Source organism: Lates calcarifer, linkage group LG17 (assembly GCF_001640805.2).
Source record: "Lates calcarifer isolate ASB-BC8 linkage group LG17, TLL_Latcal_v3, whole genome shotgun sequence".
NCBI lineage: Eukaryota > Metazoa > Chordata > Actinopteri > Centropomidae > Lates > Lates calcarifer.
The window spans coordinates 26,238,203-26,251,078 of NC_066849.1; the positions used below are offsets into that span (position 1 = coordinate 26,238,203).

Consider the following 12,876-nt stretch of genomic DNA (forward strand, 5'->3'; position numbering starts at 1 on the left):
AAGTTAGTGCTCATGACTTATTCAGTGGCCCATCAGCGGCAATAAGCTAGCACAGAAAACGTAAGGAAATAAATCAGGACAATATTATTACCATGTTGCCAAATGCATCAATATCATAGCGAAACATTTATCCTGGTAACTCTTATTTCTGTCATTAATATCAGCTATTCTGCGCGAGTGGATATTACTACCATTGTGCAATTGTAAATGTAGAAGGCTTGTAGGGCTTTACTGCCTGCTTCATGTAGTGAAAGTATCTACAGTAAAAGGTGGGTAGGGTAATGTTAGTTAAGGTTAACATAGGTGTAGGATTTTAAAGCAGAAGTTGATACATGTGCCTAGAATCTCAGCAATTACCTTGATAATTATAGTATTTGTATAATGCATAGAAATAAGGGCCAAAACTACAAAAATAAGACTCAGGGTTTAATCATTTATTCTTCAGTATTGTGTGTATCAGAGGGTATAAAACCTCTCTGTGTGTTTGTATGTAAATGTGTACTGTAGTCAAAGACTTTGGTCTGCACTCAGATTAAATTCTGTAATCCCTCGGCCGCTCGTCTCAAATTGTGACCAAACCTGCCTTGAGGTTTGTCACCAAACCAGGTGTTTCTGTACATTTACATCCTCCCTGCTCCCTTCTCCAGCTCTCTGCAAATTCAAAACGCATGTTTGCTCGCGATAAGGAAAACAAATGTTCCCTGCAGTAATATGGGGAGTAATTGAATTGACAACGTAGCGAGGTCTTATCTAGCGGGTTTCTCCAGGCGTAGCAGAGGAGCGACGTGCCGAGCGAGCTCACGATGGAGGAAACGCTCCTGGGCCACCAATGAGCTCTTGACCCCTGCTGCTCACTGGAGCACATCCTAACACACAGCACAGAGAAGGGTTATATAAATGAGGTATGTGTGTGCGTGTGTGTGTGTGTGTGTGGATCTGCAGGGCATTGGTGCGTCTGAGAAAACATCTCGTTATAGATGCCAAATGCATGTTGCAGAGAGGTAGCGGCGTGCGCTCGCACACTTCCACATGCAGACAGGATCAAACCGAGGGTTGTGGGTGGTGCTGCTGCCTCTCACACACACAAGAAGACAACGTGAACTCTGACCCTGTTAGGTTGCCATGGCAATGATAGTTTAGTCACAAAGCAGATGATTTGTGATCATGCCCTTTCTCATGTTTATATTTTGAGACACAGTTTCAAAACATGATTTATATACATTTAAAGGTGAAGACCAGCAACAATTAATAACCGCTTAAACAGGGATTATTATCTGTTAAGTGAGAACATTGCAGAGTTGTGCAGAGCAGCCATGTGTAAATGTTAATGTGACCCTCGTCCTCCCTGATGCCTCCTAACCAGTGTTGTCATGGTGCCAGCACGCCTTCATTCAAACAGTGAGAGGATGAGAGAGGTTTATATAACACTGAGTTTGCTCAGGGGAGAGAGCACAGAAAGAAATTTAGGATTGAACATGGAAACATGTGAAACCAGAAAGAACTGCAGGCGAACAAAACACAGAGGACAAATGCAGATGAGCTTAGTTGGTGTTGATGGATGATTCAAGGTGCACAATCCCACCAAAGTCAAAGACTATGAAGACTGCTGATTAGACTCTGGGTTGTGGCCGTAGGCCCACCTCTCCTCACCAGTGATGAACATCAACAAGGTTGGCTGATCCCAGGCCTGTTGAAGGAGATCCTCACAGACTTCCACATGGTGTCTGTTCTCCATGATCAAATTGCACATGTGCACCTGCAAGTGGTCACAAAAACATGTGTACCACAGGTCCAGATGTTGATCATGTGATGTGTAATACTGACTCAGGACAGTTACTGCTCCCACCTGCTGAATGAGCATCACTGTGCTGCGCTCCTTTCATACTGAAAAGATTACAGTTATATTAGCATAATAATGGCATTTCAAGAGTCTCTAGTTCTCAGCCTGGACAGCTGCATGTTGAAGATGTCAGCGTTTTAGTGTAGCCTATAGTCGTACACTAAATATCCTGAGTTGAAGTATTACTTCCTGTCAAACCTGTATCTTGTGACTCTGGTTTAGTCATGTAATATAGAGGATGTTTCAACACGCTGTGACACAAATGCACAAAAGCTGTATCAACACAGTCAGCCACCATGAGCAGGGACAAGCACTGATCAGTCTGCCATGATGTGTACTCAGTCCTGGCAGCCTACAGCAAACATTCAGCCATGCCTCCGTGGGAACACTGCTGTGTGTACACAGACTCAGACACAGACTGTTTGCATGTGTGAGTAATTGCACAGTCCCAGTGTGATGGAGGATGATGACGCCTGTATAATCTGACACATTTAATCTGGGACAACTAGCCTCTGTCTCCTCTGGGAAGTTACACTTTTCCTCTTATAAAGACTGCCTTCGCTCTGATTGGCACGCAGCTACGAGAGATAAGACGAAGAGGAGGACGAGAGCTCGAGAGCCACAAAGAAGACAATCATCCCTGTCTGACACTGAGACACAAGCATGACTAAACGCTCGTATTACGCTGATTATATCGCCTTTATTTCTCAGCGTGTTCCTTATTGATCCCTGTCACTTTATATTTGCATACATGGCAGCATGTCAGACTGAAAGAGATGAAAGATAGATTTAATAGTGTGCTGAAAAGAGAAGGAGTGGACTGTGCTGCCATGACAGTCATGGTGGAGTACTATATGAAGCATGTGAACCAGTCTGATCTTCAAAATCAGAAAAAACTCATTGGGATATATAATGTCATAAACAAACAGCCTTATTGTCTCCACTGAGAGCAGTGTTTGTCCATCAAGGATAAATGTCCATAGATCTGAGACACCAATTATGAAAAAAGAGCTTGTTATAACTTTAGATCCTTTATCAAATTTAGATATTTCCTGCAGTTGATTGTTGTTGATCAGGACCTGCATGTCACTTCTGCCTCATGGCTTTTTATGATGCAGGCGAAGTCAAATGTAAGTCAGTGTGGGCTAAAAATGGACCTTTAGGAAACCTGGCTCAGAATGTCAAGTTAACACGGTTCTTCTATCCATGGAACACTGACACTCTCTCTGTTGATCCACATGTCAGGCAAAAATCTCAGCTATTTCAACTGTGTTCAGTCTTTCAGTGTTTATAGTATTGCTGGTGTGCAGATTGACTGCATTTCTGAGCCAAACTATTCAAGTAAAACAGTAAAGACTGAGAAAAATGAGCAAAAGCAGTGTCATTGGTTCAAGGCCTGATCTTATTGCAATAATTCTGAAGCACTTTTTCCATGTGATACAGGTTAGATGTGGCTCCACAAGTGAGCTTTATCAAAGATTTGATGTATGAGCCCTTATGTTGTTTGATAAACTGCATTATACAAGTATAAATTACTCAAGTAGTTCCATCTGTGTGCACGGTGCAGAGATGGTGCATGTTCTTGGTAAAAAGACTTTAAGATGTACATTGAGAGTACTTCAGATTGAGTACCTCACTTATCCACTGAGTATCTGATGCTAAATATCAGCATATATAAACAGACCACAGGCGAGCTTCACAGTCATTCTCCAGGGTTCTGCTTTTGTATTTTCATGCACATTTGCCCGATGATAATTTCTGCCGTGGGTTTAATGAGGTTATTCTTATTCTACACATTATTTATTACATCAAGAGAGTTGAGTCATGTGTGCCTGGACTGAGAATGTATGAGATGAAAACAGCATCTTTAATTGTATTCATGTCATTCTCAAAACACACAGGTCAAATAATAAGAAAGAAGAAATCTAAACAGGCCCATTCAGAAAGAGAGAGGTTTAATGTAAATTAGATTACATTTACAGAAGATATGGAAATGTGTTGACACTGGAAAGATGTTATTTTTCCTTTTACTTACAGTGTAAAGAGTAAAGAGTCAGACAGGAAATGTTAGTATAGATACAGAAACCGGCACCACTATTTTAATTAGAGCGTATAGATTCACAACACGCAGGAAAAGGGTTAGACCACAAAAAGAAAATAAATACATTATGTTTCTGACAAATGGGGATGTGAAGGACAAGGGGACTCCGCCATCTGTCCCAAACCAAACCCCAACTGTCCAAATGTCTGATTATTCTCTGAGTCATTCAGCCTGGTAAAGACAGGAGAGAGTGCAGCTCTGCGCCTCTCCTTCCTGCTCTGTACACTTTGTACCTGAGTGCGCTCTGCAGCTCCAGACTGAAAAACGTGCGCACCTGATGACGCAGCAGTCTGCCGCTGTCTGCTGCTGCGTCATGTGCGCACTAGACAACAACCACGACTGCGCTGTTCCCCTGTCATCCACCTCATGGGTGTCATCTCCACATCCTCTGCTGTATTTTATTTCTTTTTCCATAAACGTGACCCTGCTGTGCGGGGACAGATGCAGCGACTCCTTTCCAGGTCACAGAGTTGTTACATAATTCATCACCTCTCTGCAGCTTCTCAGCATCTGATACTCCCATCCAACCCCGTGCCCCTGGAACACATAACACCAGTTCAGATTAAAAGGCGAAATTACAAGTGCAGCAGAAAGTAACAGCGCATTAACACGCGGTGTTTTGCTGCAGCTGCAGCGGCGGTGCGCCACACCGACCCGTCCCGTCTCCGCCGCTGGCTGGCATAATTTGCAGACGGCAGGAGGAGGGGGAGGAGGGGGGGAGGGGTTTACTGACATCAGCACTGCCGCTCACTACAGCACCGAGCAGGCTGCCCGTCTGCTGGACCGGCCACGCCATCTATTTATCCTGACGGGGCTTCGCGGATGTCTGGGCTCGCTCTGCGGGGTTCAGGTAGTGTCGAAGCGGACAGTTCGCGCACCAAGGCGTCGGTGGAGGAGAAGAGCTCGGCCGTGCAGTTTTAGCGGTGAGTTTGCGGGCAGCAGACAGGAGGGCAGACTGGCGCAGGGCGAGTTTAGTCGGGCACGCGGTCTGTCTGAAGTTCATATTCGCCTAGTCACGCTTGTTGTAACTGATAGTCTCAGCATCTCTCTTTCAGCCTCCAAAAAAAGGAGTGAGGGATGTTTTCACTGCTTTAAAATTACATTATTTGAATATTTTCTAAGTTTTATTCTTTTATATTCATGCTCTGCCCCAAATGAATCTCTGACAGGTAAAAATACTCGAGGCTTGAGCTGCATCAATATGTTCTCACTTTAAAACCCAGTAACTTGGTAAAAGTGTGTGATGTTAACATTATAACTTCATTTTAAGTTTCCAGGAGCATCAGGAGGCTGCGGAGGCAAGAGAGGCGAAGCAGCAGGGTTTCATACAGAAGAGTGCACACAGGGGCGCTCTGAATGAGAAGCCAAATTCTGCACTGCAGTGGATTTCCTCAGGTGTGTGTGTATGTGTGTGAGTGTGTAGATCTGTGTGTGAGGGTGTCTGACTTGACAGTAGACTCAGTATAGGCTCTGTACACTTTCTCATTAACATCAGAAGAACCTGCAGAAGCTTTGGGGCATCGTCTGGAGGTCACCGCGTCCTACAAAACTCTGCCACCCTCCGGTTTCCAGTCCACCCAGCCTCCCCCTCCACCCCTTCCTCTTTTTATCCCCATCACAGACACAGTGTGGTGGCAGCTCAGTCTGTCTGTTCATTTGCAGATCACAGAAGCCTGCAGGCCTCAGACTGTAGGGCTGTGACTGAAGTCTGGGTTCATACTGAGGATTTTTGAAGAGCTGCATGGACGTTTAACCAAAATCTGCAGGACTAAAGCAAAGACCAGCCAACTGTTCAGTTTTATTGCACTTGGAGGACTTAGGTTTTTGGATTAAGAAAGTTGGACCCACTCTTTAGGAAGTTGTAGAACATAAAAGGTGTCAAATTCCACCTCAGGGATCAGATTTTTATCATTTCCACTGTGTCAGCACGACACAGCAAATCTCAGGCGGCATCACAGGTTTCCCAGGTTTAGGGTCAAATTTTAGCTTCCTCTCAGGGATTTTTAACCAACAGAGTTTCCATTTGGTATTTTTCAAGGCAATAACTTTTAAGGCAACGAAATCTCAGGCAACATTTGTATTTTTGGTTTCGGAATCACCCTATGAACTCCTGTTGCCATGGCATCTGACAGTTTCCAGTACCGGGCGCTCTTTGAGTACAAGCGGGAACGTGGCGATGACATCAGCCTCCAGCCGGGCGACCTGCTCATCGTCCCCAAGGCCTCGCTGATGGCAACGGCCGGGCTGGAGTACCAGGAGGGGGATGAGCGGAGCCCCAAAGGCTGGCTGCACGGCACCAACGAGCGGACCAAGGAGAAGGGAGACTTTCCAGGGACCTTTGTGGAGTACGTCGGGGTGGTGAGAGTCGGCCCTCCTGCAGCTAAATCCTGGCCCAGGCCTGTACCACCGACCCCAGGGGGGCAACAGAGTGCTGTGGGACCTCAGCCTCCTGGAGCAGCTGCTGCTTCAGGTAGGTACTGTTTGGGTTCACTTTTTGGTGGCTTATCAGCTGGATTTGAATCAACAGGACCTATGTTGGACTGTAGTATGTATCCAGTACTGGTGTGTGCTGCTCTGCTCAGGCAGTATTATGTGTGTGAGTGTGGGTGGTATTGGTATTGAGTGTCTGGTATAGATTCTGAACACTCCCTGAAAAGTTGTTCTTTTCTGGTTCTGTCTCGTTACAAAACTGTTGTATAACATGAACTTCAGCTCTGGCTTGAAGATGCACAAACATCTCAATCCATTACACTGACACTAAAGCTTTATGTGTGTTAGGGTGGTTCAGGGGAGTGACGGGCCTGAAGTGGTCGTCTTTGTTGCTGCTCTGGGGCCCATTGATTTCCAGCATGAAATCATTTTGTCTCCTGTTAATTTCGACATGTTCGACTAATCATAACAAATGCTGCACTTGTCACCAATGCATGAGCAAGCAGGAGTCCTGGAGGACTAACGGATTTCTCTGCAACTTACAGACAACAGTCATTTGTGAGATATGAGGCTGCGACTGTTTGTAACCAGTGTGTTAGCTTACAAATCATTTTTGTATAATAAGCTCCAGGTGCCTGTATGCAGCCCCAGCTGCTGCTTGTTGTGCATTCACAGTGAAATATGATAACATCGAGTTTACTACTATCCCTGTTTAGTCTGATACCAGACTCCATACCTAATGTGAATGTGGCGTTGACAGGCTCTGTCATTCCACAATGCAATGCACAGCATAAGCAGATAAAAAGTAGTTTACAGCTCTGTTAGTTCAGCTCACTTTCCTCCAGTTTTCTCCACAGATAGCTTTGGTTTTATTTGTCCCAGTTTTAAGATTTCTCCCTCCAGTAAATACAATGGAGGTGGTTTGAAATATCTAAGATGCTCAGAGGACAAATACAACCAAAACAATCTGAGGACACCACCAGAGGCAAGTTATTTGGGTGAACAGATCCTGTAATTACAACTACCTCTTGTATACAGTCCATAAATACTGAGTGCTGTCAACAGTGGCACATAGTGTACACGTCATAGCTAGAGTCTGATAACCTGCTGCTGAGCTGATACACTCAGGACATCCAGCTCCAGTCCCTCTTTCAGAGACTAACTCCCCAGTCTTCAGTGGGTTTGTGTCTCTTTCCTTTTCTTACTCAGGCTGTAACCGCTGATGTGGTGATGATGGGTTCATATGAGTGTTCTCTCTGCACAGTCTGGATTACAGCTGTACTGGAAGTGTGGTTTCCTGGTTTGCAGCCAGGTTCAGCAAAGGGTTCATATTACAAAATATTTAGAAAAGCAGATCCAGATTCAGACAGAACTGCTGTGTGTTAGTGTGAGCAGGATTCCCAATAAGGATTCCTTTGGGGCTTTGGCCAAGTTTGACCTTTAGGAAAACTCTGAAAACAGTTTTGGCCATCATATCTATGGGTCATAATAACAATCATCAAGTTTATATTTGATATCTGGAAACTTTTTCTCTTCCAAATAATTTGGCTAACATGGAGTGTTTCCAACCTGCATGTGTTTCTTCACCAGTCAGACTGTTTTTGGCAACGTTGCTGTATTCTGAGATCCCAGCAACTCATAGCTGATAGAAACAATTTTCAAAAATCCATTTGTTAATAAACCAGATTTATCCCTTTGTCACCAAACCCTTTGCCAAAGTCAGACTTTTTATGGCACAGAAGTCATTAGGTGTGTGTTTATGATGAAGCCACATCCTCCCCCCTGTAATCCATGAACTGCATGAACTCTGGGAGCAGTTGATCAATGACCACATTTCTCATTGACTCTGCAGTTCTCAGAAACATTCAGACATTTTGTGGCTCACTATTGACTCCAAATGTGATCCTCAGGACTGAATCAATGTTTGTATTTATTATCCCTCACAACATCTCTATCTCCTGCTTTTAAATCTAGTTAGAAGACTAAGTACATACTGCACAGTAGTGTGCAAGCTGTGTGTATCAGTTCCGTGCAGCTGGATTTTTTGATGATTTATTTAAGACTTGGCACAAACAGACGGCGACGAGGACGAGGAGGACTTGAGCCCAAAATGTAAAAAGCATTGCGAAACAGGCTGCCCCACTTAAAAAGCTATTCTGAACCCTGCAGACTTTGATTAGCGTTTTTACAGGGTTGGGGTGGTTAGCTCTGTTTTAGCCCTGGCTGTCTGCTGCAGAGTGCGTTCAGGTCTGCTGTGTTTATGGCTCTTCATTTGCTAAATAGGTCAGACGCAGAGCAATGTTCTCTCCTCTCCTTCCTCTGCCGCCTCTCTGCTCTCTTTAATTGTCTGGCTGCCCGTCTCGTTTATGGGAGTGGGTTCAGTCTGTTTTATATAAATAACATCCATACCGCTCAGGGCTCGGCTAAATATCTTTCTCATTTCCGTCTGTCCCTGCTTGCAGTGCTGATGCTCTTAGTTATAGTATGTGTGCTAGCTGAGCCTCTTGTCCCTCCCACCTCTCCTCCATCCATCCATCCATCCATCCATCCTGCATCCTGCAGCCACACAAGGCTGTATTTGTCCTGAATAATTGATTGGCTGGTGCACTGGCAGCCTGACATGCCACATTCCTGCAGTCACAAATCACCAGTAGCAGCAGTGGTTTAGCAGCAGCAGCGCAGGGAGCCTGTACAGAGGGAAGCTAACTGATGTGCAGCCTCCATCACTACTGACACTCAGGCCCGCCCTGCCCTCTTTTAGCAGTTTGTTTGGAACAACACTGCTGAGGGTTTTACATTTTCCTAGGAACAGGATTGATCATGGATCACTGGTCAATTCAGATAAAGTTAGATATAATGCACTGATTCAGTGAAAGTGCATTTGGCCGTGCAGCATGCTGTGAAGCAGCGAGGACTGGAAAACTGCTTAAAGCAACATTACGTAACTATTTCACCTCAAAACATCACTGTGATGGTACAGTGACTTGCAGTAGAGAGGATGGTGCCTCTTTTATCACCACTCTGCAGACAGAGTGCCTGTTGTTACACTGTGTAACGTGGGAAAAGTGGGTATGATTTCCTGCAGGAGATGCGTACTTTGTGGCACAGCGTCACACAGAAGAAGCTTGCTGTGTAATTAGCTCTTTTCATTTATCAAGCCCTTCAGTGAATTTTGTGCTTGAGTGATTTCTAGGCTTTGTTTTCTGTACACTGAGCTGTTAGCCTCTAGGTTAGCGTGCTGCTTCCAGTATCTGAACCTGCTCGGACTCAGAGATGAGCAGTAATGGAACATCTATCTGACAATTCAAAAGATTGTCCAACCCTACTTCCTGCCCTCATTTGGAATTACATTAAGTTAGTAGAGGACAGAGTTGAAAGATAACATGGCTCTCAGCCAGAGTTCAGCAACAAGCAACATTTTCCCGTGGCCTTGTTTCCTCATCCTTTCCTCCTCCTCCTCCTCTACTTCTCGTGCTGTCTTTCTTTTCCTCTTCTTCCACTTGTTGTCCTGAACAGTTCAGTTCCCTCCCAGTAGCCGAGCTGATTAAATCAGGTGTGATACCTAATAGCCCTAACAGGGCTCATAGCACTAATCAATGCGTAACACTATCTGACACTGTGTGATTGTGAACACCCTCCTACATTTCCCAACCTGATGCCTTACCCTTCCCCGAGGAGAGCTGTTTGCCATCTCCATACGGCATTAATTATGACAGTAAGCTAATGAATCCCCAATGTGCTCCTCGTCACTATGTACCTACAAGTATATAGGAGAAGTGTTGAGGTAATCAGCCTAATCGCGTGCCGAGCTCTGCTCTGCTCTGATAAGGCAGATCACGTCTTTTATCTGCATATGAGTCCTGTAGCTCGCTAAACTCTGTTTCTCTTTCATGTAAATGAGAGATGCAATTAGATGTAAACCAGAAGGAAACCAGAGGACGACACGCCATCGGTTCTTTCTGCCCTCAGGCTTTGATCGGAAGAGTTTGGTCAAGTAAAGCAAATGTGACACCATGTTCTCTGTTTCATCACTGCAGAGAGATTTAGTGTTCAACTTCAAAGTGAAAGACCCAAATTCAATTTAAAGGTTCTCTGTATGACCACCATCAGCACCTTCTCCACCAACAGTAACACGCAAACAAAGTCTAAAAACTCAAATAGGTCCTCACACAGACAGACATACAAGACCACACACACACACATCTGGTTTTCAGTCAGTATGTGCTGGTGGAAAGACCAGTGGTGGCAAGACTGAAAAATAATGAGCTGTGTGGGTTGTTACTGGGTTGAACAGAATCTATAAAATTTCAGTTTATCACTGAAATCCAAAATCTTGGATCTTTACCCACTTCAGTTCAGTGTACGTAAGGAGCCTGAATTAGATGTTGGTAATGCCCAATACATATGATCTAGTGTGACCTGTACAATGCACATTTCAGTCATGTCATACTCACAGTTTAGCTCCAGTTACTTCTACTTCTTCGCTGTTAAGCTACTGTCTATGAAACTCAACATGTCTCACACGTTTCAAATTAAAGGAAGGAGTCAGTTTAACCTACAACACATATGTAATGACAGAAAATGTATGCAGTTTAATAAATACTAGCGTTGAGTATTTAGCATCTGTATGAAATATGAAGACAAATTGAATTTGCTGATTGAATACATGAGGCCGGACAAAGAGCACCTCATTACCTTCTGATTGTCATTCTCTATTGTGTGTCTTTCACCTGACACACATACATATCAAACAGGTGGTCAATAGCAATCACAGTTTTTAATTGAGCTCCAGGCAGTTTGAGTGTCTTCAGAGGTGCGTCATCGCTGAGTGGGGCAGCCGATCAATGTGATCGAGAGGGTGATGAAACGCTGCTGCAGGGGATAACGACTGGGACGTCAAACACAATGAGAGAGAGAGAGAAAGAGAGAGACACACAGCAGAAAAACATATAGAGCGGTAATTGCCATGCTGGCAGAGTGGCTGTGAAATGACGGCTCTGGGAGTGTGCGTTCACCAAGGTGTGTGTTAGTGCTGGCAGCCTGTGATCAGCTCTGTGCTCTCTGTAGTGCATCGAGTTCAGGGGATCAATGATCGCAGCATTGTCCTCACAGACTAACCAGGCTTAACAGGCTCATTTGTATGGTTATATTTAGCTTGACTCTAATGGCCTTCGATGCAGATGTGTGTGTGTGTGTGTGTGAGTGAGAGTATAAGTGCTGTAGAGTGAAGAGAGGAGAAGATGTGTTGTTGTTCTGCCGAGGCTCAGCCATGTAAAGGGCACATGTCTTTATGTCTCAGTGTGAAGATGAAGACAGAGGAGAGGAGGGAGGGAAACTCTTCAAACAATAAATAAAACTATGAATCTGATCAGACTTTCAGTGCTGCCTTTCAGTACGTGGCTATTTTCAAGCACTGTCAAAAAGTTTTGAGTTTTCCTACCTGGAGCCAATCATACCAAGGCATGTTGTTTATGACTGTGTTCAGAACTCATTTGATGTGTCAAGAAGCAGGTTGAAATTGGACCAAGACCTTTGACGTTTGTTGTTTCTGCTCCAGTGACAGCCGGGTCGTCCGTCTGCACAACTCTCACCAAAGTGATATCAGGAACATTTCCTCAAATTTGGCACAAATGTTCACTTGGACTCAAGGATGAACTGATTAGATTTTGGTGGTCAAAGGTCAAAGGTCAGTGTGACCTTACAGCCATCCCACTCATGTGGATGTGAAATGAAAGACATATTGTATATATTCTATAGGAAGCAAAAGAGTTATTTGAAGGTGCCATAGTCCCATTCATCTCCGTATATGATATAGCACCATGTTCCACTATTGTGTATGTGGTGGGTCACAGTCGTGTCATTGTGAAACTGAGTGGGATGAGTCCCTGTCACAGTTATTTATGTGTTCTTCTTTTTACTGACCTTCTGTGTGTGTGTGTTCCTGTGTTTCATTCTCTGCTGTGGATGATATGTGTGTCACACATGTGGAAATGTTGATTTGTGAACTGGCAGAACATCTTCTGGCTCCTTCTCTCTTCCTGTCTGTCTTTGATTTCCTTCTTTGCTCCAGTCCTCCACCTGAGTAAGTCATTTAGTCTGTTTTCATATTCACAAATCTTCATTTTCTTACATACTTTTTTTGATTCTGGTACAGCAGCTGGCCTCTGATCACAGCACTGAGTTCAAGAAAGTGACTCATTTCTACAGTGTTGTTAAAACAAGTTGATGTTTTACTGGAAACAGGTTGAATTCATCTCTCTCGCTCTTGATTTAAGTAAGAGAGATATCTTTGGGACTCAGTAACAGACACACACACATTCACATAAGCACCCTGATGTCCCACTTCCAGCTTTAAAGACAGCACTGCAGTACTTTGCGGTGCAGTGCGTCGGTCGGCCTCCCTCCCTGCGACTCCACCAGGCCTGATGCAGGGCTGCATGCCAATTAGGCTGTCGTAATGAGCATCTCTGCTGCGACACAGGGACTCGGCAATTTAGTCTGTCAA

The 12,876-nt window shown here is 44.4% G+C and overlaps 1 protein-coding gene across 1 annotated transcript in view; it reads left to right on the forward strand.

Annotated features, from left to right (window-relative positions):
- The first annotated feature begins 4,679 nt into the window (after window positions 1-4,679).
- pik3r3b (phosphoinositide-3-kinase, regulatory subunit 3b (gamma)) overlaps window positions 4,680-12,876 on the forward strand; it is a 170,757-nt gene continuing 162,560 nt past the window's right edge. Inside the window, exons 1-2 of the mRNA XM_018688208.2 lie at window positions 4,680-4,864; window positions 5,212-6,411. Coding sequence (XP_018543724.1) covers window positions 6,060-6,411 — 352 coding nt within the window. The 5' untranslated portion in view covers window positions 4,680-4,864; window positions 5,212-6,059. The remainder of the gene's footprint in view (window positions 4,865-5,211; window positions 6,412-12,876) is intronic.